General features: G+C 41.2%; 2 protein-coding genes across 14 annotated transcripts in view; one reads left to right on the top strand and one right to left on the bottom strand.

Annotated features, from left to right (window-relative positions):
- The first annotated feature begins 38 nt into the window (after positions 1 to 38).
- PDSS1 (decaprenyl diphosphate synthase subunit 1) lies at positions 39 to 22,566 on the top strand. Of its 2 annotated transcripts, none has more exons than XM_032115231.1 (11): positions 39 to 228; positions 1,806 to 1,870; positions 2,722 to 2,845; positions 3,226 to 3,356; positions 10,018 to 10,159; positions 11,194 to 11,305; positions 11,394 to 11,503; positions 17,694 to 17,774; positions 17,953 to 18,066; positions 21,486 to 21,566; positions 22,295 to 22,566. In XM_032115231.1, exons 1-11 carry the CDS (start codon positions 121 to 123, stop codon positions 22,433 to 22,435), a joined length of 1,209 nt encoding a protein of 402 aa, XP_031971122.1. In that variant the 5' UTR covers positions 39 to 120; the 3' UTR covers positions 22,436 to 22,566. The 2 variants fall into 2 exon arrangements, with proteins under 2 accessions (XP_031971122.1, XP_031971054.1); XM_032115163.1 differs by lacking the exon at positions 39 to 228 and adding an exon at positions 339 to 876.
- A 960-nt stretch (positions 22,567 to 23,526) lies between these two features.
- ABI1 (abl interactor 1) overlaps positions 23,527 to 27,671 on the bottom strand; it is a 78,241-nt gene continuing 74,096 nt past the window's right edge. For all 12 annotated transcript variants that reach the window (XM_032111627.1, XM_032111546.1, XM_032111807.1 and 9 more), the window contains 2 exons: positions 26,194 to 26,379; positions 23,527 to 24,586 (listed from right to left, as the gene is read on the bottom strand). In XM_032111627.1, the coding sequence (XP_031967518.1) occupies positions 24,411 to 24,586; positions 26,194 to 26,379 (362 nt within the window). In that variant the 3' untranslated portion in view covers positions 23,527 to 24,410. The remainder of the gene's footprint in view (positions 24,587 to 26,193; positions 26,380 to 27,671) is intronic.

The following is a 27,671-nucleotide window of genomic DNA, read 5'->3' as shown; positions in this document are numbered from 1 at the left end:
GAGGCCGTAAGGGGTGCCCGCCCGGCACCCCGCCGGAGGGCGGTGGCGGCGCGGGGCTTCCGCGTCCGGGTCGCGGCGGTGCCGGGAGGCGGTGCCGGCGCGGCGGGGCTGGGGGACACCATGGCCTTGCGGTGGTGGTGGCGGAGCGGCGCCTCGTGCCGCCGGGCGCCGCCGCTCGGCTCCGTGCCGAGCCCTGGCCCCCGCGCCCCGCCGGCCCCCAGCGCGGCGGTGAGTGCGGCGGCGGCGGCGGGCGGGCGCGGAATGAATGGGGCGGGGAGCGCCGGGCCCGACACGGGCGGACACCGCGGGGCCGCTGCTCCTTCGGCGTTCCGCAGCCTCCCGCCCGGCAAGTGCCACGGCCTGGGGCCGGCTCCCTGCCGGGGGGTCATTCTGGGGGCAGGAGCGTGCTCGGTGCAAGGTTAAATTCCGGCTTAAGGGTTTTCCAGCAGTGGTTAGTGTGTGCGCTTCTCGGAGCCGTCCCTAGGTGGGAACGGGGGAAGTGGTTCTCAGCAGCGTGAGATTTTGATGGCGTTTGTGTGTGTTAGCGTGTGAGTGGTAATGGGGCAGTTCTTTCAGCGCCTTGGTTTGGTGCTTTTTCACGAGGGCAGGCTGCGGTTCTGACCCGCGCTGAGCTGCTCTGGCTGTCCTGAGCCTCAGGAAAGTGCTGTGGCGGATGTGTCCAGCATCCTGCAGGAGCCGCTGCTACAGGGTTAAGCAGAAGTGTAAGGGAGGGAGTCTGTGTGTGGCTGCACTGAAGGAAGAAATCAGCTATTTTTAGCTGCAGAACGCGGTGAGAGGTCCGAGAGAGCCACTTAGGAATGTCTTAGCCGTAGGGCCGGACGCTGAAGTCAGACAGCAGTGGGTTGCAGAGCTGTGGTAAGTTAGGGCTCCTCGCCTTCCTTTGTCTCTTTGCATGGCCTTGTGTAAGCACAGAGGATGGAAGAGTGCCCTTGAGCAATTACAGTGCTTTTGTTTCTCTCCCCCTGTCCAAGGAGAGGGAGGCTTTGATTCACGTACGAGGAGACGCTGAGCCACGAGGAACAGGTCTCCTTGAGCGTTTCTGAGTGAGTTTTTCCAGAGGCAGTTTGGTGAACACGTGGATTGCAGTGATTTTAGGTTGGTTCAGCCCAGCATTGGGCAGGGCTCGGTACTTCCTGGCAGCACTCCCAGGAACAGAGCAAAAGCTGTTCTTCCTTTCTCAGCCTATATCTGCTGGAATCATGTACCTGAGACCGTGCCTTCCCCCAGGCTCTTGGGCTCTGTCTGCAGGGAGAGATCACTGGAGAGATTGCTAGGTTTGGAAGTTGGGTTTTGGACATCTAGCAGGGAAGATGGACAGGTATAAATTATAGACAGCAAACTGAATTGAAACAGCTTCAGGGGGAAACAAGGACATGATTTTCTGTCAGTGTACTGGTTCATTGAAACAGCTCTTGTCCTTTTCTCTGTGTCTTGACTGGTGCAGTCCAGATTTATCTGCCAGGAGGGGAATGTTTGAAAATTGCACCTTGCACAAGTGAAAAGCAAGGTTTTATTGGAGCAGCTCTGGTAATTTAACTGATAAGCCTCCTGGGCTGGGCCTGCAAGGGGAGAAAGTCCAATGCTCCAGAGCAGAAGAGTCAGGTCAATGTGCCTATTGGCACTCATGTCTTACTTGGTATGGAAGGGGATTATGAGACTCCCTTTGCTGTTGGGTTGTTAAAATGGAAAAATAGAGCAATGGTGATGGATACATTTTTTTGTAGTCAAATGTTTTCTGTCAGTTTAAAGTTCTGATAAACTATCCCTGATTTTATTTCGTGCAGATGTGTCACTTTACCCAAAGAAGTTCAACTTTCTCGTTTTCAAAAATATGTAATATATTTTGGCGGTAAGTTGGAGATTTATATTCCTGTGTAGTGGGTAAAGACATAGTTACTGGGTGAACTGCATAGTCACACCTGTGAGCTGTAAACTTTGAAAATAAGGTTATTTACTCCAGTACATAGTTGGGTAATTCTGTGTAGACTGCTGCTGTGGTGCTGAGTCTGAATCTCAGTCCTCTGTCTTGGAGAGTAATGGGCAAAGCAAGAATGCTGCAAGAAAATACATACAGTTCACTTTGGAAAATGAAACACCAGAAGAAGAAGAAACTTCAAGAAACAAACAAACAAATCTCCTAAGCTTAATGCATCCAGGTGGAGTTTTCACCCTTTCCTGATGAACTTTCCTATCATCATGCTACCTGGAAGCATTGATTTAATTTATTATGTAGCTGGGTGTACAAAGGGAAAAATTTCAATTCTAAGTCAGGAATATTTTTTCAGGAGTTTACAAGAGAGGGAAGAAAGTAACAGAATACTTGGGTTTCCAGAAGTGAAGGCTCTATCTCCAAACGTAGGCTGTACTATCCATAGCATATTCAAAAGGAATACATTGAGAGCAACATAGTGTTCTGTGTCTCAGAAGACTTCTGTGATCTCTTAAGGGCAGAGTGTGTGTGTTCATTTGCCTAATGTGCTTTGCCAGCTCCCAAAGGCTATGATCATCAATACATAGCTCTGCTGTCCTTGCACCTTACTGTCTGGCTGAAAAGAATGTTTTGATGCCTTCCTGTATTTTAGCCTTTTGGTTAAATCTTGTGTGAGGGGAGAGGGGGAGAAATGCTTTCAGATGTTTCTGTTTGGGGAATCAGGGGAACTTGACTTCTAACAAGACCGCTCTCAAAATCACTGTCACCAGGTTTCATCATACAAGTACATCCCACTTGTGCAGCTGCAGTAAGACAATTAGTGATGAAAAATACCAAGACCCTTTTCAACTTGGTAGAAAAGACTTGAAGAATCTCTATGAAGATATTAAAAAGGTAAGGGATTTTGGTGGCTGAGGATTGGTGATGATTTGGTTCTGGGATGTTGTTATGATTGTTTTTAGTAGCAACCATCAATTTGGAGGATATTTATTGAAAGAATGTTATTTATGTTTATGAACAACTGTCTGAAACTTAAACTGAAGGTAAATTTCTCATATTTTATAGAACCAGAATGCAGTTTTTTGCTCCTGATTTGCAGTGCCGGAATGCATCATTTACATTTTAGATTACTCACAGTAATTTTTAGAACAACTTCAGCTTACACTGGGTGGAGTGAACGCAGGCAATAACCTTCTACAGGCATACTGTTTTACTTGCACTAAACAGATTGACTTTGTGACTTCCATGCTGAAATGCTCTTGTGCTTTTTATAGGAATTGCTGGTCTCTGCAGCAGAACTTAAGGAAATGTGTGATTATTACTTTGATGGGAAGGGAAAGGCCTTTCGACCAATGATTGTGGTGCTAATGGCTCGGGCTTGCAACATTCACCATAATAATTCCAAGTGAGTTGGTCACTTTCAGATACACACACTTGAAAGTTATCATTCTTGTGTTTCTGAAAAATACTTTATGAAAGTAAAGTGCTCCTCAGTAAAACCTGAATGTAAGTTCCATCTTGAAGCTGTATTTTTGTAGTTGTCAGTGCAAAAGGAACTGCTGGCTTTGTTAGATATTTCCATGTGTTAAATTGTGGACTGTACTGTGGTTGTAACTGGGGTGCATAAATAATGTTGCTGAATTACAATTCTTGTAAGGCTTTTAGTCAATTCTAGCTTCTTGTATAAATGCTTTGTTAGAACCTTCAATACTCTTTGAAACTATATAAACTTAATTAAAAGTATTTTTCATTTGTAACCACTCCTGTTCCTATTAAACACTGGTCACAGGTAAGAATTTTGCTGCGAGAAGGGACCTTCATAGATTTTTTTAGTAATTATGCAGAAAAGCTATTAAACAGGTGGTATGATTATATTCAAAGCTGTGAGACTTTGAAAACAGGTTTTTTTCACCCTCTAGTAGCAAGTTTCTACACCTTAATATAACATTCTAAGCTAAAGAATCTGGTGTAATCCTTATGATCTCCAAGTTACTTGTCTTTTGAAAGCAGTTTTAAGTAAGCACAACATCATGCTTGCCTGTACTCTCTATCACTCCTTAGTCTGGCTCATTGCAAACGCTTCACTCCACACGTTCCTGTCAACTGCTATGTTTGCATTTTGAGGAAAGATGTTGTTGGCTGGACTGTTCTCTGCCTTCAGCTATGCTTCCAGTCTTGCCTTATATAGGTTTTCAAATAGAAAATCTTTGGTCCCTTTCCAGAAGTGTTTCTAGACTAATTTGTCAGTCTTAAGGGATTTCTCTGAGCTCTTGCATAATTTTTTTTCTGTAGCAGTAGTTTAATGCCTTGTTGGACTTGATTACTACCTCAGAGCATGGCATGTATTTTGTTGTGTGGATGGCACCTCTCCCTGTACTGCGTCCTATGTGAATACAATTTTGAAGGAGGAAGCAAACCCAAGCTGGTACTATCCTGTCCTGTGTGTGCCAGTTCCCCTTGTTTTAGGAAAAAATTATCCACGATTAATGAACTTTGCTCCAGCCAGATTCTCTTGTCAGTTCAGGACTGCTTCTTGTCATTGACTTACACATAGCAAAAGGAATAATACCAACTGTGAAAATCCTCAGAGATGCCTTTTGTTACTGACTTAATATTTTCATGAGTGATCTTGACATGAAGAACAGGAGCATGAGGATGGCAATTTTTGGTGGCAGAATCATTCTTGATGGTCGGCCATCTATGCTGAAATCTAAGGAAGCATAGTAAACCAAAAATCTCTGCTTGAGCTTGTAGGGTCATGGGTGTCCCATTAGGGCATAATCCCAGTGTGGTTTGCAACTACCTTCTCTATGAAAAACCTCAAAGATATCCTAGGATGCATCTACCATCCAGTTCAGCTACAGGAGTGTATATCACACTTCCTGAAATCACTGGCATGTCTGTTCCCTGTGCTCAAAATCAGTTAAGTCCAGCTAGCTTCAGGCATGGATTGCAAAGATGATCACAAAGAATGAAGACTTGTGGTCTACAAATTTACCAGGAACAGGGTGAAAGAGCTATTTAAGACAAAGCATTATGTTGCTAAGAGGATGGAAATTTAGGAGGAGACTTTTTTAACAACAGGGACAGTGAGTTTTTGGAGCATCTTTCGACTCAAAATAATGGTAAAAATAGTTTTATCTCATTCTAGTGTGTAGCATGAGAAGCTTATGAACAAAATCATGTGTGCAGTACTGAGAAGGGTGGAACTGATGTCATACAGTGTGGGAGTTGAACAGTGAATCAAGGAGGTAGCAGTAGAAAGACTGGTTTTGCCTTTATGCTCAAAGCATATTTGCTGTCTTTTGACATATGTATACGCTCATGGACATATTCTTGTCCACGTGTTGCGCTGTCTCAAAATGGTTAGGACCAGTTTTGAGACCTGCCCTATGCCAGTAAGAAAGTGCCACATACGCCTGGGGCAAGTGTTTGCTTTGCAGTAGCCAACCCTCGGCATAAGTCCTCTGATTTCTAGATGCCCGTGTCATTTGGCAGTGTTTGTACATCTGTTGCAGTTCTAATCAGCACCTCCAAAATATGTTCAGTGTTTAAAGGCCTCCTCAATAATCTGAATGTTCCTTGTACAAACCAGGCTGAGTCACTGCCTTTGTCGTGTTGCTTTTAGAATGAAATTCTGAGTGGCAAGGACAGAAATGTTTCAGCAAAGGAATGGAATGAAATCTCAGGGTATTTACCTTCCTCTCCTCTGCCCTGTGCCAATTTCTCCAAGCCTGTGATTGCAATTAAATATCCCATATGTTGATACAAGTCTTCACTGTACTGCTTGTTGGTTGGTGCATGGTGACCGATGTTTTCTGAAGGTGGCAAGGCCATGCCAAAGGAATTTACATTTGTACTGTGGATACCCAGTTCCTGTGAGCTGATAAAATTTTATGGGCATTTTCTCCTCTTTTGCTTTTAAGCTTCTTGAAGCAGACTGTCTTAGGCCTGCTCTCTGTATACATGGACTTTAGTTTACATTGATATTGTGATTGATTCATTATTGTTCTTTCTTAAGGCAACATTGTCTCCAGGTGGCAAATAGTTCTGCCAACTTTTTTATGTTTGTGAGGAAAATTGTCTATGTAGAGAAGTAATACTGCATATTTTTAACTCTGCTGCTCTTCTACAAACCTGAGGGGAAAAATACTTGCCTTCCATTCTGCTTCTCCCAATGTTTTTTTAAGATGTTTTTCCACTTTCAAGTTGTCATTTCCCTTGAAGCATTTTATCATTCTTTTGCTCAGTTAATACTGATTCTTCTCCCAGGCTTGTTTTCCTTTGTTGGGGCTTTGGCTTCCACACATGTAATTGAAGACCAGAGTCTGTAGACTTGTAGGGTGAGCCAATATCCTGTGCTGTTCATCCCTAGCATTTTTTTAAAATTTTGCCTCTGGGGTTTGTATTGCTGTTGTTCAGTTTCTGTTTCGTCTGCTGCCATTCTCAGCTATAATATAACTTGCTGGACCCAGCATACTTTAGCCTGCTCTTTCATTTTCTTTTCTTCTTTTGTGCAATTTTTGTATAAAAGGTAATACTTTTCCTTATTTGGCTGTTAAAATAACAGGACTCAACTTAGGAAGGCTACAGGTCCTGATTTTATGAGGCAATCCAGAGAAACCTTTCTCTTCACAGAGTCCCACCAGCATAGCTGAGATTTCTCAAGAGAATGCCCAGGTGGCTCTGCGTGCAGGTTAGGTGACGTCATTTATGTTTAGGTGAGGTATTTACTATACCCTTAGCAGGTTAACTGTTTTTCTAGAGTGAGGTCACTTTATTGTGGTCATTATAAGGAAAATGACAGTTGTATAAAGACTTACCTGAACTATTACCAAAAAGGTAAGTGACTGAAGCCTGTTGTTTCTTTTCTCTTGAAGTTCTAAGTGTCAGAAGTCCTACCCTGAGTCTTTAAGTCCCTTGGGCCGTGGCTTTTTGCTTATTGATAGCAACTTTGCTTTGTGTGAGAGTAAGAATTGTTGTAAGTAGTTTAAGCTGAGGTCATGTGAACCCTCAATTTCACACATCCAGTGGCACTTCTTCACATACCTGTGTGCAGAATTTCACAGAATTATCACTTAGCCTGACAGGACCTAGTGTTTCTCTATTCTCCAAAGGTGTTTGCAAATAAGAGTTTTTATTTTTCTGCAACCAAAACGAGAGAGACAAATAAGAGAGGACCTCAGAAGTACAGAGACAGTAGAGAAAATAATGAACACAAAAGGTTTGGGGGCAGGGGAAAGGAAAGAAATTTATCGGAATAGTGTGAGAAACAAATAAAATGACCTGGCTAAACTCGATAGAATATTTCCTAAAGACAGGACCTGCCAGCAACCTTAGTTCCCTTTTGTTTCACTCCTCCAAACCGTTGTTGTCAGAAGCCCGTGGTGTCAGCTGCTCTGCAGTTTTCTCCCATGTTAACACATGCATTCTCTGCGCTTCCCCTAGTTTGCAGTGCCCTTCTGTGTCACAGACTCTCTGAGATGGTTGCTTCTTTCAACCACAGGGCCTTAACAGGAGAAAGATGCTTGGAAGAATGTGGCTGTAGCACAAAAATTTTGCAAGTTCTTATGCTCATTTCCTCTCCTTAAACTGGCAGTATTTGCTTACTGGCAAACACATTGCTCCATGCTCTTTGCTGGAGAGTGTAAATCCTGGTTTGTGTGGTTTTGAGTTCCCCCCGACCATTGTCGGGTAGTTGTGGTTGGTTGTTTTTTGTTTGGTTTTGGACGGGGATATTTGGAGGGTGATATTTAGGGTTTTTTAACCGGTATGGTCAGCCTTGGTTTGTTCAGTGTTCATGAAACAAGTTCTGTAATGGAAAACATCTCAGGATACAGTAGATCTATAAAACCTTATCACTATATCAAGCAGGGGGTCCTATTGAAAAACAGAACACGATCAGTGGCATGAAATACCTGTGTAAATATACATCATCTTGGGGTGTCTTTACTTTGAGAATGACCTAAAAATGGCATCTTTCCACTTACTGGATTTGCAGGGACCCTATTATCTAATGACTTGAGTTACTGCCACTTTTTGCTTTTGTTTTGCAGGAGAGGCTGAGTGAAAAATGGCAGGGAATGAGAAGGATCCTGGAGTTTGTGTGTTTCCCCCTAAAATAGGCATGCTCTGATTTAGAATTAGTCTCACAAGATGCATGTAGGAAACTGTTACAGATCTTTTTTTGCCTGCAGTGGGAAGAGCCTTGCTTGAGACTTTGTGGAAATAGTAGTTTTAAAACCCCTTCAGATTAAATTGTCATATTTGATACAATATTCTGGAAACCAGACACATAAACCATGAGCATTCCTATGCCATTTTTAGTCATTGTCAGAGATGAAATACACTATAATGCAGAACTTTTCAGAACCTGCTTTTGAAATAACTGGTTTTGTGCTGTCTTCATACTACTGAAATATTTCAGTGTGTCAGTGAGTGTTGCCATTTACTGCTGCTTCCCAGCAGGAAATGCAGTCTGCTGACATAATTATTGAAAAAGGGAAACCCCAAAAGGAGAACACTGCATGAAAGAGGCTGGAGACCTTTTCAGTTTTTTGAAGGTAAGTTTTTCCCTGCTTAGTAAGAGTAGTTTATTTTGGAAAACTATTTACACTGAACTAGCACTGGATTGAATCACTAGTCCACATTAAGTCTTACCTTCAAACAACCATGGAGTTTTCCAGCTCTTATTTTCTGTTGTATAAAAGCCATATTTTCACAGCCTGTGAGGTACCCATTCATCCTGCTATTGTTCAGGATGTACAACTCCCACTGACAGCAGTGCAGAATTGTGTATAGAGGTAGGTGTCAGAACGCAGTGTTATGTCAGCAGACCGCAAGATGTTCTTTCATTTTGTGATTAATCACTACAATTTTATGGACATAGGCAGTGCAGGAAGGCTTTAAATTCCCTTCAGCTGAGCTCAAATTATCTTCTCTTTCAGTTCTTTTTCTGTTCTGCTGGAAAGTAGTGTAATTTTCTCTGTTGTCTGTATACCAGAAGTATGGTATCTATATATCAGAAGTAGTTTTTTTCTTTGGTTGTGGGTTTTGGGTTTTTTGTGTTATTGGTTTGTGTGGGGGCGGTTTTAAATGTGGTTTTGTTACACCTGTGAGGCAAGGCTGACTGGGATAGCCATTTCTGGGATCCTGCATGTAACCCATGTTGAAAACAGAAAAAGATGAATACTGGAAGAAGACAGTGGCAGCTGGATACTAAGGGAGATGGTGTGAGCTAGCTTGGGTCTTTTATGTGCTTTTTGCCAGTCTTGTTCTCTAGATAATTGCTTCAGTGTTCTTCCATTACCTTCTTTTCACCTAGTTTAAAAAATAAAGTAGGTGTGAACTACTGAGAGTTGAATCATCCGTGTTAGATCTTCCCAAAGACTGAGTTCCAGTAAGTGTTAGGTAGTTGGTGTTTACAGTCCTAAAGTGGCTGTAGTAGAATTCTAGTTAATTCCTCAGGCTTCTGAAGAACCTCTGAGGTTTTAAGGTAATCAGATAACATAAAGGATAAGATCTGTAAGTTAATGTCTTTCAAAGGTAGAATACAGGTTTCTGTGTCTTCTCATCTCTCCAGCTTGCTGGTTAGTAGAGTTATCCAGCCTTAGAGAGTTTGTGATGCCACATTTATAGGTAGAGCAACACAGAGATAAGGAAAACTTAAAACTCATCTACAAAGCTACCTGGCATTCTTTTCTCTGCTGTTTTCCAGATCTTAGTCTTGGAGCCAAGCATCCTTGATGCTGTACTATTTACTGCAGTCTGGATTTAGAGGGATTAAAGTCACTAATGCAGGAGTTTTGCAGTACTGTTAATGCAGCAGTGCAGAAACAGGCCTAATAAGGATGGACACACTCCTCTCCACTTACTGTACTAATGTGATCTTATTTTCTCTTGTCGTCCTAATTCCAGGTTTGAAAGAAGGGGGTCAGACCATGAAAAAGCTGTGACAGCTGTTTTCAGAGAAACATTTTTTGTTTGGTTTTTAATAGAGATTTTTTAGTGTGTTGCAGTGTATATAATTGATTTAATTATTTGACAGTTCTTGTTTTTTATTTTAGGGAGGTGCAAGCAAGCCAGCGCTCTGTGGCCATAATTGCTGAGATGATCCATACAGCCAGTCTAGTTCATGATGATGTTATTGATGATGCAGATTTTCGCAGAGGAAAAAGGACACTTAATCAAATCTGGGGAGAGAGGAAAGTGAGTTCGCTAATGTTTAAGACTTGCCTTTGAGCTTCAGAAGAGCACAAATACCTAGAGGTTTGTAACGTTACTATCCTTAGGTCTTGGGATATGTGAGAAAACATATGAAGAGGTGTGCACAGTTTGTGGGTGAGACAAATGTGCTTTCCTTTTCTGAACTGTTGGAAGCATTAGATAATGAATGATTAAAGTGTGTAAGTGTTGGGCCTGTTCAGCCTCGAGAAGAGACAACTGAGAGGGGCTCTCATCAGAAGTATCTGAAAACAGTGTTAAGAAGATGGATCCAGGCTCTTCTCACTGGTGTCAAGTAATAGGACAAGAGGCTGTGGACAGAAACTGATGGACAGAAAGTTCCGAATACAAACAGATTGCCCGGAGAGGCTTTGGAGTCTCCCTCACTGGAGAAATTCAAGAACCACCTGGACACAATCCTGTGCCATGTGTTCTAGGATGACCCTGCTTGAGCAGGAAAGTTGGACCAGATGACCACTGTGGCCCCTTCCAACCTGACCCATTCTGAGATTATTATTGATTTTACATTCCCTATGCCGTTCTCTGCAGTGCTGTTGAAATACTTTCAACTTGTACCTCTTCCTGAACACTTACCAGTGGGAATTTTTTTTGAAAGTGGTGTTTCTTCATAGAGCATTACAAGAAAGGTCTTCACCAGAAAATGCAAGGAAGGAACTTAGGGCAATTCAGAGTTCACATGGCGTAACAGCCACAATAGAATGGACAAATAGAGAAATAATGTTCAAAAAAGCTTCATAGGCAAACACATGTTCAGGTACTGCATACAGGGAGGACAGTGCTTATACAGAAAAATATAAACAGCACTATAAGATAGGGATTCAAAACTAACTCAGATTTCAATATTTGCTTATGTGTTTTCTCTCTCTTAAAATGAGATATTTGTGCTTTATTTAGGAAAGTTACGTGATGTGAGTAGATCTGACAAATAAAGGAAATTGTACTGTCTGTAGTAACACAGGAAAAGACTTAAGGGATCAACTTTTTGTTGTTGTTCTTAGGCTGTTCTAGCTGGTGACTTCATCCTCTCAGCTGCTTCTGTAGCTTTAGCACGAATTGGAAATACTACTATCATCTCTGTTCTAACTCAGGTGATTGAAGATCTGGTGCGTGGTAAGATCTTTTCCTATTTTTATCTTCCAATTTGTTTGCCTAAGCAGTAAACCCACAAATAAAACCTCCCATCTGTGCAACTTTTTAGGTGAATTCCTCCAGCTGGGTTCCAAGGAAAACGAGAATGAGAGATTTGCTCACTACCTCGAGAAGACTTTTAAGAAGACAGCGAGCCTGATAGCAAACAGTTGTAAAGCAGTATGTACGTCTGTCTCTTCTGAAGTTAGCATACCATACTGTAAGCTTCACAGCTGAACTCCTAGTATTGCTGTTTGCTCTGGAGACCCTCCAAAGCAAACCCTTGAAATGGTATTCTGCCAGAATGTGAATGGATTTGACATTGTGAATTATATCACAGTTCAGCTGAGTAGCCTCCAATATTGGTTTTCACTTTTTCTTTGCGTTTTTTATTTGTACACAGATTTATTGTTATTCTTACTTGAATCAAAATAAGGTTCAAATAATCAAAACAGTAACAGTCTTTAATTTATGAAATTCTGCAACTTTGAGACAGTGGTTTTAATCTCAGTTGATAATTTTTGAGCCTATAGTTTGATTTTAAATCATCTTTGACATCTGGCTCTACTCATTAGTGTTGAGGGAGACCTTAAATGGTAACAGTGGGAGGAAACAATTCACAGAATGAGAGAGTATGCTGAGTTGGAAGGGGCCCATCAGGATCATCAAGTTCAACTCCTGGCCCTGCACAGGACACCCCAAGAGTCACACCATGTACCTGAGAGCATTGTCCAAACACTTCCTGAACTGTGTCAGGTTTAGTGCTGTGACCACTTCCCTGGGGAGCCTTTTCCAGTGCCCAGCCACCCTCTGGGTGAAGACATTTTCCTGGTATCTCTACATCACACTGTAAAAAACGAGAAGCATGTACTTCTTGATTTGTTTGGGGGTTTTGATGACAGTTGCTTTATCCAACCTTGTCACTCGGTTCTGTTACTTGATTACAAAAAGATCCAATTCAAGAGGATGTTCTTACTCAAAAATAGATGTTCAGTTTTAGTGCAGAAAATGGAGGTGGGTAATAATCTCAAAAAAAGGGTTTTCTCCCTAAAATCTCCCCAAAAGAGAGTTTTGGTTATTCTTTTTAGTGAAAGGCAGTATAGCTGATGGATTCTATAGCAAGACAGAGTTCTAAGAGAATTAAACTAAAAATCTGTGCTAATGTTAATCATCTTCCTTTGTTCTCAGAGAACTGGTATGCTTGTGCAGCAGCAGTTGAAAATTGCTTATATCAAAAGGATCACATATAATGAGACACAGATTTTGGGGGAGGGAAAATATGTTTCATTCTAGTTGGAGGAAAGAAATGAAGTCTTCTGGATTGCTCATATTAATGGCAGTCTGACCCTGACAATTTTCTTTTGCAAATGTTCTTTTGTATCAGTAGGCACTTGGACTAGTAATTCTGCTACCCCAAAAAAACATACACACGTTTTTATATTCATTTTGACAGTCTGCCTAAAAGAATCTTTGAAGGTAGAAGAAATCACCTTCTCACTGCGTGGATTCTCCTTACAAATGTGTTAATTTAAGATTTTTCCTTTTTGCGACTTGCAAGAGTTAAGGATTTAAGCACTTCCCTCAGGATTGAGGCTGGTGAAGGGGATGTTTGGCTGCTTTTTTTCTAGTGGCTGGTTTGAGTTGTTCCATTTGCTGGAATTTTATATGCTGTAAAATTTGTGTTAGAAAGGAAGACTGAGAGAGAAGGTCTGTCTTCATGGCAAATCCTTACTTGCTGCACCCAGTACTAATGAGTTGAATATGTATGTTTCCCTCAGGTTCTTTCTGCATGGACTAGGAGAGCTCTATCGATAGCAGTTAAAAGGGATTTTTTTGTTGTTTGTTTGGGATTTGGGGGGGTTTTTGTGCGTGTGGGTGTTGAGATCTTTTTGTTTAGATGGCTTTGGCTACTGAGGAAATGGAATCAGAAGGGAGTTCTGTTTTCTGTAGCAAAAATGATAGGCAGGTGTCTTGGTTTTGGAGACAAAACTTCAGGAGGAAACACTCCGGAATGAGTGTCTCCTCCGAAGGGGAAAGGGCCTCCCCTTTTCCTCCACCAGTAAGACAAGTGGGTCACAGCAAGTGAAAGTGGAAAAAACAAAACTGTTTATTAACACCAAACAAAACAGGGTAGAACAGGGGAAAAAAAACCCTCAAAATAAACAAATTCCCGGAGAGGGAACAGACACCCGGGCTCGGACCAGCCGGGGCCACCCCGCGGGCCCCCCGGACCAGCGAGGAGGGAAGGGAGGCAGTGAGGCGAGGGGAAGGAAAGGGAAAAAGAACAAGACAAAGCAACAGAACCTTTTTCCAGCTAGCCGGAACACAACAGAAACCAAAAGCACAGCGCAGCGCCCCCGGCGCGCTCCCTCGCGAGCCCCCGAGCCGCTTCCGAGCCGTGCAAGGCCCGCTCGGGGCTCCGGCCCCGCCCCCCGGGCCCGTCCTGAAGGCGCAGCGTCCTCGGGCTTGGAGCGGACGGCAAGGGGTAAAGCGGCTTCACAGCCCAGGACAGCAGCATCGTCAGTTCTAGCTCCAAAGGAAATTCAGTTAGGGAATCAAGAGTATTCATATCTTGTTTCCAGGGACAAAAGTAAGGAGAGATTATGCGTTTTCAAAGCAGTTCAGTTCCTGTTAATGATAGGGAAAAAACTATTTGTTGCTGTGGTTAAATAAAGTTTAAGTATTAACTGGAAAGAAGATGTCAGACAGGTGGCACCTTAGAATTCCACAGTGCTATGCTTTAGAGATGGAAGAGTAGAGTATTCCTGGAAAAATGTCTAAACAAGACATACACTGTAATAGATTCTGTACCATCAAAGCATTACTGCATTTAAATCAAAATCCTTTAAGTTAGGACTTGGGGACAGAACAGTCTGTTCAAGATGTTAAGAGCCATCCCAGTCTCTGGTCTATTTCTACAATAGTTCTGCATGGGGGAGTGTTACCAAAGTTTCAATCGAAGTAAAAGGAAACAGTGGCAGGTGTCCCAGAGTCATTGAAGCCTTAGTTACTGCAAGGCATTATTCAGAGAAACATGAGGTGACTTCAGTTCAAGAATTCAGAAACAATAAAGCTGAAGTGGAATTTCTGTTTAGTCATCAGGCCAGCTGGAGATAGCAAAATAACTTGGGCAGTTTTTCTGTTCTTTTTAAACCCTGCTGTAATGTGAGTTCCAGAGCCTCGTACAGCTGTTTATATTTTGCACAGTATACTTTCAGTGAGGGATTAAATCATGCTTACTTTGAGGTAGATGTAAAGGTGCACTAGAGATTCTTGGTTTCTGTATTAGAAGGAAGCTTGTGCCTCCATCACCCCCTCCTCAAGAGTAGTTCCCAGGAAGGTTTGAGGAGCCCGGAGGGAGTCAACAGCATTCCCTGCAGCAGTGAAGGATGAACACGAGGAGGGTGCATTGCTGGCATTGCAGCAGCACTGCCAGGGCAGTGGCTGTGAGACCACAGGGCACAAGCTCAGAGTGGGATTTTTCTTCCTTGGAGATGCTCAGAAACCAACTGGACACAGCTTTGAGAAACCTGATCTAACTGTGAAGGAAACACTCCTTGGAGCAGAGATGACTCTCAGAGTTTCCTTCCAACCTAAACTATTCAGTGATCCTCCTGGAAAGAGGAACACTGCTCCAGTCTAGAAAAACGGTGGTGGATGAGCCAGGAATGAGAAGGCAGGAATCTGACTGCTTCTGGAGAGGAGAAAGACTGGTAAGGGGGACGATTTTAGAGCCTGTTCCTTTCCATGGAGTCCACAAATCTAGGAGTGCAAGAACAAACATCACTTGTAGCGTTTATTTAAGCATGTTCTGGCCCAGCAGCAGGTTTTCCTCTCTGACCTACAGACTACTGGTAGAGATGTGCAAGTGCTTTCAACTCCAGCTGCCATATTGTCACATATTAAATATCAGAGCAGGATGTATCTACCCAGAGCTGATGATGCATTTTATGGATGTGAAATTCAGTAAAAAGGCAAAATTGGTTTATAGTCTCTCATATAACAGAAACAACTTTTTATTGCAAAAGGTGTGTTTGAAATAACACCAAGCAAATTATCTTGTTTTGTTGAATTCAAAGAACCTTTCTAAAGAATTTGTTCACTTGGTATTAGGAAGGATTTTTCATCATGATTTAGTGGAGGACAGGCTTGAATTCGTCATCAACCAGTCATACCTGTTTGGGGAGCTGTAGGATGTTTTTAAAGGGGGAGCTTTATCATTTAAACACGTCATTGCATTGACTTCGTTATCCTGATTTGTATTTGCTGTTATCCCAGGACGTTATCCCAGTACAGCTCCAGTTAAGCTCCATGTGGGAGTGACAGGCTGCCTGGCTGCAGCCTGGCCAGTGTCCAGCTGGGGGCAACAATCTGCAAGAGCAGTTTGAGAAAATCGCATCCTGGAGGAACTGCCTGGTAGATACAACCCAGTCATTGCAGGTTTATGATGTGGTCGTGGTCAGAGGGTTGCTCACTTGAGGATGACTGGCAAATCAAATCTCCTGCATTTTAAAATTTTTTTTGGTATTTTACTTGTCTATGAACAAGAAATGATACTTCAGATTGAATGAGGAAGCTGTTTACCTGGCACTTCCTCTCACCCTCTGCCAGCTCTGCCACTCTGACCCTTTGCCATTAACTGAGGTTTTGTGACTGAATTCCATATTTTAATCCTCCACATGGAATGGAATGTGGCAGTAGGTAAGGATTTCATTGAAACAGGGTAGATGCAGTCCCCCTGCCATGCTGATACTATGTGATTTATATTACAGAAGCAACCAAAAGTTTGCATCTTACAGCAGTGGATGTTAGGTCTTCAGGCAAATACTGCTATTTAAGAGGCAAGCATCAAAAGGAGGATAAAAGGGCAAAATGTTCTACTTTGATAGTCCCTGGCAAAATCTATTTAAATATCTCATATTAGCAGTTCACACTGTTTAATAGCCTTCAGGATTTTATATGATTATTAGAGATAGCATTATTTTCGTGCTACAGTGTCCTCCTCTTTTAAATCAAAGTGGGGAATGTCTGATGCTGTTAAGTCCTCAGTCATCCAGATTCCTTCAGGGTTTAGTTATTATCCACAGATGCAGGTTATGACTGGGAAGTGTTCTGATGCTCAGATGTGAAGTGCACTGATGTATGAAATAATGTCTCATTTTGTGCAAGTTGCATCACATTTATTAGGATATAATGTTGTTTCTTATGTCCATCTTCACGTTCACCTTCAAAGCTACTACTGGACTCACTTTTAATTTGTGCTTGGTTTTGGGGTTGGAGTTTTTTTTGATGATCCTACCTTACATAGTCTTAAAGAGGAATTTAGATAGATATATATAGAGATAGACACACACACACACATGTATTTTTCTATTGTGTGGTTTTCCTAGCATATATTTTTAGTCTTAAGTAAAATGTCTCTTCACTCGTTGTGTTAGTCACAGCAGATTTGTAATGCCTGCAATAAACCAGGGTGGATTTTTGTCCCATTAGTAATTGGTTTATTGAAGGTTGAAATAAATCTGAGTACTTAAATTTAACCAACCTCATTTTGCAAAATGTATAATCAGTACATAAATGCAAAAGCATAAATGCCCTTACTTTGAGGCAAGATATTAATTCTCAAACCTTAGTTATTGTCCTGTATTTTAGTTTTATGGAGTTTATTCAGCAAGATTTCAGTCTATCGAGTAGTTGATTGTACATTCAAGTAAAATATTGTTTGTCTCAGTTTAGTGACACCTTTGTCAGCTTGATGTGCTTTCTCCATTTGCTGTCTTTTCTTTGCCACTAGCTGTCCCTCAGTACCTTTGCCTGCAAGCTAATCAACTTATCTTCCTGAGCAAGTCAGATACAGTTAACATCACCTTAAAAATAATCTTCCTTATCTCAACTGCCCCCCCTGTACTGGGTTCAACACATCCAGTTTTGTGATCTTTTATGAGACATGTAATGTCCATTATCTGTTGTCTGACCTCCAGTTATCCCCTGGCTGATTTATGTATGTAATTAGCTTAATTAACCCATCACTGGACTGTATATGACAACTGTGCTGCATTTGAAGTGCACATTTCTTCTCTCTTTATTCTTGCATTATAATTTCTAAGCCTGATAAATATTTAACGAAGCTAATCTCTTTGCAGACTTGAATGTAGTTTCAGTACTGCACTGCTGTTCAGCCTTGTTTTCTGGTAAGCTTGGCTAGTTGTGTGTCTCCATGAACAAAGATAAGCCAGAATGTGGGCAAGTCAGGCTTTTTGCCTTTCCCAGATCCCTCCTGCCTGTGCTGGCTGTGTCACACCTATGTTCAGGGGCTAAAAGTGGATGCTAACCAAAGCCTTCTATTTACTTGGTTTTTTTGTCTTTTCAGGTTTCAATTCTAGGCTGCCCTGATCCCAAAGTTCATGAGATTGCATACCAGTACGGAAAAAACGTTGGCATAGCTTTTCAGGTAGTGTTTTTGTTGAACGAAATGGAATCTAAAATCTAAACTTCTTCAAAGTGCCTTAGAAATCAGTTGGCTGCCTTAATCCTTCCTACAAATCTTGTCTTTAACAAGGATTATTCTGTATTTAGCTATAATTTTTAAAAAAGAAGTTTTAAACAATCTGTATGTTCATTTTTTCCAGCTGATAGATGACGTGCTGGATTTTACATCATGTGCCGACCATCTGGGGAAACCAACAGCAGCAGATATCAAGCTTGGATTAGCCACAGGCCCTGTCTTGTTTGCTTGTCGACAGGTAAGTCAGCAGGAAGTGGTCTCAAAATAAAAAGCGTAAACTGCTCCTCACAGGACCAGCTGAAACACATCAAATCTCCAGTGTCAGTGATGAGCAGGGCCTGGGCACATATGAAAAATCAGTGCATTCAAGATCAGATGGATTCTGTGCACACAGAAATCAGAGAAACAGAACTTCCTGCACAAGTCTACTTACTGTTAGGCTCTTGTAGGTATTCAGAGTGTTTTAGCATGTTTTCTGTAGGTTATTCCTAAGTAGCTTTTTGCTTGTGTTCTCTCCTGAGACAACTTGTTCTTCCCAGGCTTGACTATGTATGTAGGCTTTTTTGCCTAGTTCTGGGCTTTGTATTCATCTGGGCCCAAGAATAGAAATCCCTGCCTTGCATTTAGGTGGGTACCTTTATTTACTGGATTTGATCTCTTCATGTCTTTGTCCTTGAGTATTATCCAGTTACAGTCATGGGTAGCTTTCCTGTCTGAAGACTGGAGAAGAGAAAAAGGCCTGTCATAAATAAAAAAAGCTTAAAATTGTTTAAGGTTTTCAGTGCCTTGAAAATTACTTGGAGGAGCAGAATGAAAACAGAAGTGTGAGCAGCATGAAAAGAACATTAAAATTGGTGCTAATCCATAAACAGGAAAGAAGCTGGTTTAATTCCTTGCTTGAGTGTCTTGTTCACCAGAGGCAAGCAGATTTGGGACTTAATAAGCAGTCCTTCTACCAGGCTTCACAGTGTGATACAAAAACTGGCACCATTAGTTCCAGCAGAGCTCTCATCTATGATCTCTCAGTGGACTTGCTTAGAGCTTGACATGGGAAAAGCTTTAAATCATTTAAAAAAAACAACTTTGACGTTTACTTCCTCCTCTTAAAGAGCCTGGGGTGGGGGGAGGTGGAGCATGCACATCTGTTTGCTTCCTTATCCTTTGGGCATTTACAAGGAGCTGTATCTCAGGAAGGACAGGGGAGCACAGAGTATCGGCCAGCTGACTGATACTGACTTTAAGGCAGATGAATGCACATTGAGAACCTTCTCCATGTCCTCAGTGTCTCCCCATGTACTCATCTGGGGGATTCACAAGCATGTTCTTGAATCATTATTTCAGAATTGTGTCATCAGCAATTGGAACCATCCAAAGAACAGTGAGACACTCAGGTAGAGAGAGAGGATGGAATTATGAAACTGGTTTTGTGTTTGGCTGATGCCATGTGCAGAGGGAAACAAGGCATGTTGCAAATACCGGATTTTGACAGAGAATGGGTGACACTGATTGTGTTGTAGGTGTTAAATATTCCAGTTTTTAAATTAAAACTATTGTTTATTCATTTGTTTAGGTTGTCTGTCTCTGACTTTGAACTTCATCTATCTTTTAATTAGCTTTACAAGATAAATTAGTTCATAATATAGAAATACAAGAAAAGAAAATCTGTCAGCCCTATTTTAAAATCTTGTTCTTTGTAGGTCACTTTTAAATGCTTTTCCTTATTTATATCTTTGATAGATGGGAAGTATACATTTTTGCATTGAAAGATAACTTGACCATCTTACAAAGTTTTCTGCGTTAACCAGAAGGCTTCTTTGCTGAAAATTTCCTGCTGTTTTCAAGAAACTGGAAAAACAGCACTACAGACTTAACTGATACATAAACAAAGCACAAGTGCTAAAAAATGTGGAGCTTCAACAGACACTTACCTGTGCTGCTACTAAAATATATTTAATATATTTGTAGCTGAATAAATTTCATTATTTGTATCCAAAATAATTATATTTTGGACTTGAAGACAGTCCAAAATACAATTATTAATTATAGGCTGTCTTTTCTCTTCAGATTAGTTTTACTGCTATCCTTTCATGTAGCTGGTACTCCTCGAGTTGTCTTCCTGACAAACATTCTTTAGTTTCTAATGTGCTCTGGATCTTCAATGACAGATGCTTTTTGTTCCTATCCTCTCCCTTCCCTCTGAAATACATCTTTGTGCATTAGAATATAAAAGAGAAAAAAATGTTTAGCTTGATATGAAACCTATTTATTCGGTATTTAAAGTTAGGTCACTCAGTAAAAAAACCACCAAACCCACCCCATTTATTTTTTTAAGGAAATTCACCAGTGTAAAAGCTACTCTTAAGCTAGTCGAGCTGAAGAATGAGGGTTTATTTTTATTACAAGCATTCCTGTGAAATGCTGATCTGTTGCCCACTAACTGTGCAGAGTTGCTAATAACAGCTCTGCCTTACAAGTTTGGGGATTTTCATGTCCTTTGGTGATTAAATATAAAAAATGATCCCATATGCATCCGATATAATTGTAAATATGAATAATGTGGAAACGGATTGCATGACACTGCAATTAAACTGTCAGTACCCGCAAAGGAAGCTAGGATCTAGAAAAAGCCATGACTTTCTTCTTTTAGATGAAGTATGAGTCACCACTGAACTTCTGAATGTCTCCAAGACTATGTATGAGTAAAAGGAAAATGTCACAGCACTGAGGGGTGCTACATGTTTGTAGCTGAACAAGGTTGTAAAGCTGCAGTTTCAGGACCAAAGGTGTGCAAGGAAAGCAGATCATTTTTTATAAGTGTATGGCAGTAACATCATCTCTGTTTGACTAATCCTTTCAGGCAAGATGAACAAACAGCTCTTTCCCTTAAAAAGAATTCTTCTGTGGAGTAGCAGCCTTGGGTTGTGGCCTTACTTTGTTAAGCACTAGGTTTTTCTGGTTTTAGGCTGTCTGAGGAAAGAGCCTGCATATTTAAATAAGTTATGTGAATTTCTCAAGACAACTGACTTGAGTTACGTACTTGATTTGTAAGGAATTGAGCATGCAGTGCTAACTACAAATGCTACTTGACTGAAAATAAAATACCTTATAGTTGTCATTTTACTCTAATTTTAAAAAAATTGTGTATATAAAATACCAGCACAGTGGAAAACCTAAGAGGATGTAACAGCCAAAGTTACCATGAGGGGGTTTTAGAAGTTGAACTGTGCAATGTTGCAACAACAACCATCTTGGGTTCTTTTGTATGTGTGGAGGAAAAGGTGGCTTCTTCTAGGAGTGCCAACACTAACCATCACTTGTGATAGAAGAATTTCTGATGCAGTTATATACCAGGTGGTAGCCACATCAGAAATTGCCACACTGGAGCATCTGCTTAACATGATAAAATGGCAGGTGCTGACTTCTGCTGACTTCGGGCTACAGCCAGCAGAGCCAAAGGGTTGAAGTTTTAAATGCTTGGGCTCTGCTACACTATAGTCCTGTGCAGACTATAAGTATGAACCTAAAGCTAGACCTGTAGCAACAACAGTGACTGAGGAAGAGGGCTGTACTTTGGTGTTGTTCTGACCTTAGCATGGCAGGCGGCTACATAGAAAACAACTCAAAAGCAAGTACAAACCCTTCTCCCTTTGTGCTTAGTTTCCAGAAATGAATGCTATGATAATGAGGAGATTCAGTAAGCCAGGAGATGTTGAACGGGCATGGAAGTATGTGTTGCAGGTAAGACTGATACCAAATATTGCTGCTGTCCCTGCTGCTCAGCCTGAAATTCATTGTCCCTGAAGTAAAATGTGTCAAATACCTGCTGAGTAGCATGCAATGTACAATGCCAAGTTAGAACTCCTCTGCTCTCCTACTGGTATAGTGTTCTAGCAGAAATGCTAGGTACTGAAGAGCTTTTTTTCTTTTTTTCCCCTACAGTGGCATAAAATCCACACAATAATAAGTAAAAAGCTCATGCATGAACTCAGTTCCTTCAGCTGGGGCATAGCTGTATCCAACAGCTGGTATAAGAGGCACATAATTACCAGTCAGTCTTGTAACTGCAGTGCACACCTCATACCAGTTTTAATTGACTCAGTCCTTTTAGACCAGAGTAATGGTCTGTGCAAAATTAGTACCTATTTTTCAGCATAGCATGGGGTTTTTGTGCATCTCTATTTAGGGCAGGAGGGGAAGGACTAAACCATTAATTTCTAGTTTGTTATTAATACCAGTGCTGTTTTGTAAGTAATTTACATTTAACATGGATGAGTTTTAGTACCTTGACAGTTTGGGGAAGGTAGGTAGGCTTCCCTGATTACAGAATGAATCCTCTTCCTTTCCCTTCAGAATATAATGTGCTAGGGTACTTACTGACCTTAAAACTTGCCCCTGTGACTGGAAGAGGCAAAGGCAGGAGGAGGCTGATCAGTTCTCTGTTTCCTTTCTCTCTCTCCTTCCATCAGAGTGACGGTGTGCAGCAAACGACCTACCTCGCCCAGCGCTACTGCCACGCCGCGACGCGCGAGATCCGCAAGCTGCGGCCATCCCCCGAGAGAGAGGCCCTCGTGCACCTGACAGAAATGGTTCTCATGCGAGACAAGTGAGACAACTCCTCTTCCACTCATTCTGGCAGCTACTTACCAGACTGTGCCTAAATTTATTTCAAATGTTATTTGCTTCCAACACAAGCTACCAAAAATTATTTTTTTAAAAAAAAACCTCCCCTTTTTTTTAAGTTCTATTTTCTTTTTTTTTTTAAACAAAAGTTTAGAGTGTTTTACTGCAGGAAGCAATGCAATTCAGAGCAAATCAAACTGTGCTGTACAATTGTTTTAGCGGGGGCTATTGATTGTGGGGGATGGGGAAGATGTTTACATGTTGATGCACAAAGGCCACAATGAGAATAAATATAAATCAGTGTATGAAAACTGAAGCTGTTCCAAATTTCACTTGTTTACACTAATAAACAGAGCATGTATGTACAGGAGCTGGTAAACTCCTGTGAAGAAAGATGGTTTGAATGCTTCCCTGGCTGTTTAACAACAAAAGCATCTGGAATTGTATAGAGATACTGGTTTACTGTAAAAGACTACATGTAGATTTTAATTGGTTATATACATCAGTGAGTTCCAATTCATGCTATTGGTGGCTACTTGCTAGCAGTTAACATGATGCAGAATTTGAGACTGCTACCAAATGAATGCTTTCATTCAGAAAATGGAAGGCTGAGTATTTCTAACTCACACTAAAAATGAATGATTCACCAGCCTGCCAAACCTGCAACTCCATCACTTTCCATCGCTCACTTACAGAACATACTCAGTACCTTCCCAGAAGCCTGCTTTGAAGTCCCAGGCACATTCCTCTCACAGTAATTACCCAGTACTACCACATTCCTTCTCAGGTTATTTGAGCCACAGAATCTGTAGAGCAGGGAAGCACAGCCTCCCTGGCTATCTGCCTGTGATTCCATAAAACAATGGTCAAGTTCCTGTCACATGTGTCCCCTGACTGCTATCTGGAGGACAGCCTGCTCCCTCTGCTCTGTGGGGCACCTCACAGAGCCACACAGAGAGAGTTCCCACACAGAACTGTCAGGTACAGATGGTGTCCAACTTACTGCATGTAGATAATTCAATCAAGAAACCCTCACTAAAATTTAATGTTGGCAGAAAAGAACTTTTAAGAGTATGTATAAGTGTGTAATTCAGGTTTCAGATCTAATTTATTTGCCCTCTGTCAGTGATAAAGTCACGTTACAAACATTTGCTTTTTAGTACATTGTCTGGGATAACACAGCCATGATTTTGCTACGTTAGCATTCCAAACTTCTTTGCCAAGCCAACCAACAAAGTAATGGACAAGACCTTTGGTTCACTTATATATTTATGAATGGAAAAAGTCATAATGTAAATTTACTCATTAAAAAAACTTGGGTACAAATTACACATACATAAGACCACCCATTTTTTGAATCACATGGACACCTTAGACCCAAACAACTCATTGTAATAGACTTCAGTGAGAATACTCCAGGTAAAGATTACAACAATTGGAAGCATCTTGGATTTTTAAAAAAGTATATTTCAATACATAAGTTTGTATGCATGCTTTAAACAAATATAGTTCAAGAATGAGCAAAGAGTCTAAACAAAAAGTAATATGACCAGCACTAACATTAAACTTCTCATCCAGGTTTTAATATGTTAGTCTAACGTAGTGTTAGTTACCATGCTGTACTGAAAAATGTAATGGCACAATCTGATCATGGTTCATTAAATATTATACCCTACTTCCCCATAATATTTAGGCTGGTCATAAAATTAACAATGCATAAGTAAATAAGTATAACCAGTTATAGACAGTTGCTTGTTTTACAAATTGCCATCAGGTAAGACATACTGTCCCCAGAGACTCAGAGATGGACATTCAATCATACCATTAAAACAGTATGGCCTGAAGAAATGGGCACAATTTTTTGAAAGTATATTAAGACAATTCTGTTAGCTTGTAGTTACTCCTTGTAAATAATCATGGTATGACTTGAATACAAGACCAAACTTTGAAAAGCAAAGGATTTTAATCAGCATAGTGCATGATTGATTCAACGTAATTCCCAGGAAACAAGCCAGTTACTCGATTGCAAACTCCTTCATACCAGCCGTCATCGTTCTTCTTTATCACATAAATGATTGCACCCTCCATAAACGACAGCTCGTCATCTTTGTCCTTTGTATAGTCATATATAGCAACAACTGTGGAACAAACAGGGACACATTTTGCATTTTATTAATAGCAACAGTATTAAAAAATAATTGTACTTCAGAAAGTGTTAAAAGATTAGTTTGCTATTGTGGGATTTTCAATAATGAATTCACATGCTTTTCCTGTTTAATATTAAGCCCAGAAAATGGAATTTCACTCTCCTTGCAACATTAGCTAGCAGTAAGAAGTGGGTGGGGACTACACTGAACACTCAGTTAAGCAGAGAAGTACGTCTGACTGTGACACAGTAAAGTGGAGCTTATGGACACTTAAAAGCTGAACTAGGGAATAACTGACTCGTGTGGTACCCATTTCTGATCAGACTACCTCAAAAGCATATGAATCTCTTGATTAGAACATGGTTAAAAAATTTTACAAAAATCATTCCACTAAGGCCCCTGCTTGCACCTCAGTGTGGCCTTGCACACATCGCTGCAAAAGCCACTGCACATGAATGGTCTTTCCTACAGAGCTTTTATGTCATAAGGAGTTCTGGTGTTACTTTTCAAGGAGCTGCACTGAGTGCAAGTAGGAAAGCTACTGAAGAAGAATGTAGAAGTGACATCTGCTATTTTTCAGTACCTGCTTGGTGAATACTTTACTCTTACCGACCTCCAGCTTGCTGTGTGCCATTAACAAAGCGGAGATTTCCCCAAGGAAAGAATGTTGCCTCCACCAATACTGGAGCTAAAAACTACCACTGTGAATATACAGACCTCAGACATCACAGCCTTACCCTTCAAAATTTAATATGGATTTATGCAATTGATCAGCTTTATGCATTCCAAGAATCCACTATTTTTTACACCTACATATATTCTCAGATATCTGATGTCTTAATGCCTAGCAATGATGTGCTGCATCAGTTACTTTCATCCCATGGGTATGTCCTGCACACAGTCCAGCTTCAAGTGAAGGTACAGGAGCTCTGCCACAAATATCACAGGTACCTGGCCCCATTTCATACTCACTACAGCATGAGAAAACTTTTCATGAGAAAACTGGCATCACTATTGCTGACAAAATGGTCAGTGCCACAACACAGGCAACTCCACAGGCAGGAAATTTGTTTCTCCATTACTCATGGGAAGAGATGTTTACTACGTGAGTTCATACCTAAGCACAGTTCACAGTCTGCTAATCTGGAGTCACTGATAAATCTCCAAGGAGACCTCAACGCATTTTATAGTTCAAAATCTAGTAATCCACTCTAGTAGTATAGTTTGATGGGATAAATGCAGCTTGGAATTTCTGCCCATTTTGCAGCAGTTTGTAGATGGCTGCCCAGCAATCCTAAGGTAGGTACAGACGGTCCAACTCATCAAAGATGAAAGCCATCCAATTTACATCTGCTTCTCGTGAAGAAGCTTTCTTTTTCATCCATGCTAGAATGCTTGAAGGTATTTTATAATTTGTCCAAAGAAGGATTATGTCTTACCACATTAGGTGTGGCCACAAACCAAGGAAAGCACAGTTTGAATTCTGACTTAGGAAGGACAATGACTGTTTTCATCAGACCCACACGAAGTGCTTCATTCCCTTCAGGTACCATTAATCCTCTGATACTGCACTAACACAGCAGCAACGCTTCTCTTACCTTTCTCTATATAGTTTTTAGGTGCCCAAGCAGGATCTCCATCTGCATAGGGATCGCTGTACTGCACAACAGCAGCCTCCTCATCCTCATAATCCACAGGGGGTGGGGGTGGAGGAGGAGGAGAGTCATCAAACATTGGCATCTCATCGGGAGGCGGCGGCGGGGGAGGAGTCGGGCTATCAGCAACTAGAAACATTTGGAGATTATTGTTTTTTCTTAAATCAAGACAGGGTGGAGATGCAAACAAACCTGAGGCTGTACACTGTAAATAAAAGGGCTGGGGGCGGGGGGACACACACAGCATGCACTATAATACCATGCACTGATTAGAAACAGAGGCTTTGTATTAACAACTAAAACACACAACTATATTTGTTATTAGTGGTCAAATCTATGTATAAATGCTACTAGAGTCAAAGCACATGCTGCGGGGCATAAGCTGAACATCAGCAGAGAGGAAAGCTTCCTGCTCCAATGTCCATGCGCTGCAGCGTTAGCTATGGAGGACTCCGAGTGGCACCCTCTGAGCCAGGCAGCAACAGGCCTCTGACTAGGCCAGCAGCTTGATTGGTTTTTAATAAATCCTTTGTCTGTAACAGTCACTTTAATTTACTTCTGAGCACTGCTTCCTTGAATTCCTTCTCTCTCAGAGCTAGCATTAGGGAACAAAAAGATCTGGTGTGGATCATAAATACTAGTCTCTTCCCTTTTTTAAAATTTAACCAGGTAAGAGGAAGCCAAGTAATCCTTCTGCAGAAGAAAAGCTTTGTACAGATTCTTATCTTGCAGACTAACTTGTGTGTGTGCACACATTCAGGATTCAAATAATAAATGGAAAACTACAACAGGCAGCTGCTGCTCTTAGGGAGAAAGTGCTCAAGGAATTAAACGTATAATCCAAAATGTCAAATCTCTGCCCTGAGATTATCCAATCAGAACAATTACAAGTTGCTTTGGGAAAGGGAAAAAGAGAAAGGCATTATGGTACAAATCACTTTTTAAATCAGTTCATTAAATTAGTTTCCAGTAACATTCACAGCAGCCGGCAGCAAAATACAGAGATGGCACACTCAGATGCAAGACATCAAGTCACTCTATCCTATTCCTAGGGAGATGTGCTCCATTACACATGGACCTAGGTGTAAACCCTATGAAGCCACAAGTCAACTGAAAGGAAGCTACTGTTACTAACATCAACTTTGTTACACAGCAATACAGATTCATTTTCAAGAGATCTGGGATTCTGCACACTGAAAACATAGGCTGAAAACCACTGGTCTAGGCAGGGTTTGATGTAATGAGGCATCAGGCCCCAGAATGTGCAGCTCCAGCACACAAATTTTGAAAAGAAAGCCAAGCAACAGAGAAAAAAAACATTGCACTGAGTGAAGCTTTAACTGCTGATAGTTACAATGGCACTGGAGATTAGAAATAGGGGTTTTGTTTGCTTGAACGCCTTTTACTTTTGGCTGGTCACT

The sequence above is a fragment of the Corvus moneduloides genome, chromosome 1 (assembly GCF_009650955.1).
Source record: "Corvus moneduloides isolate bCorMon1 chromosome 1, bCorMon1.pri, whole genome shotgun sequence".
Lineage (NCBI taxonomy): Eukaryota > Metazoa > Chordata > Aves > Passeriformes > Corvidae > Corvus > Corvus moneduloides.
The sequence above is the reverse complement of the archived record's forward strand: the minus strand, read 5'-3'. Positions and strand labels throughout refer to the sequence as shown.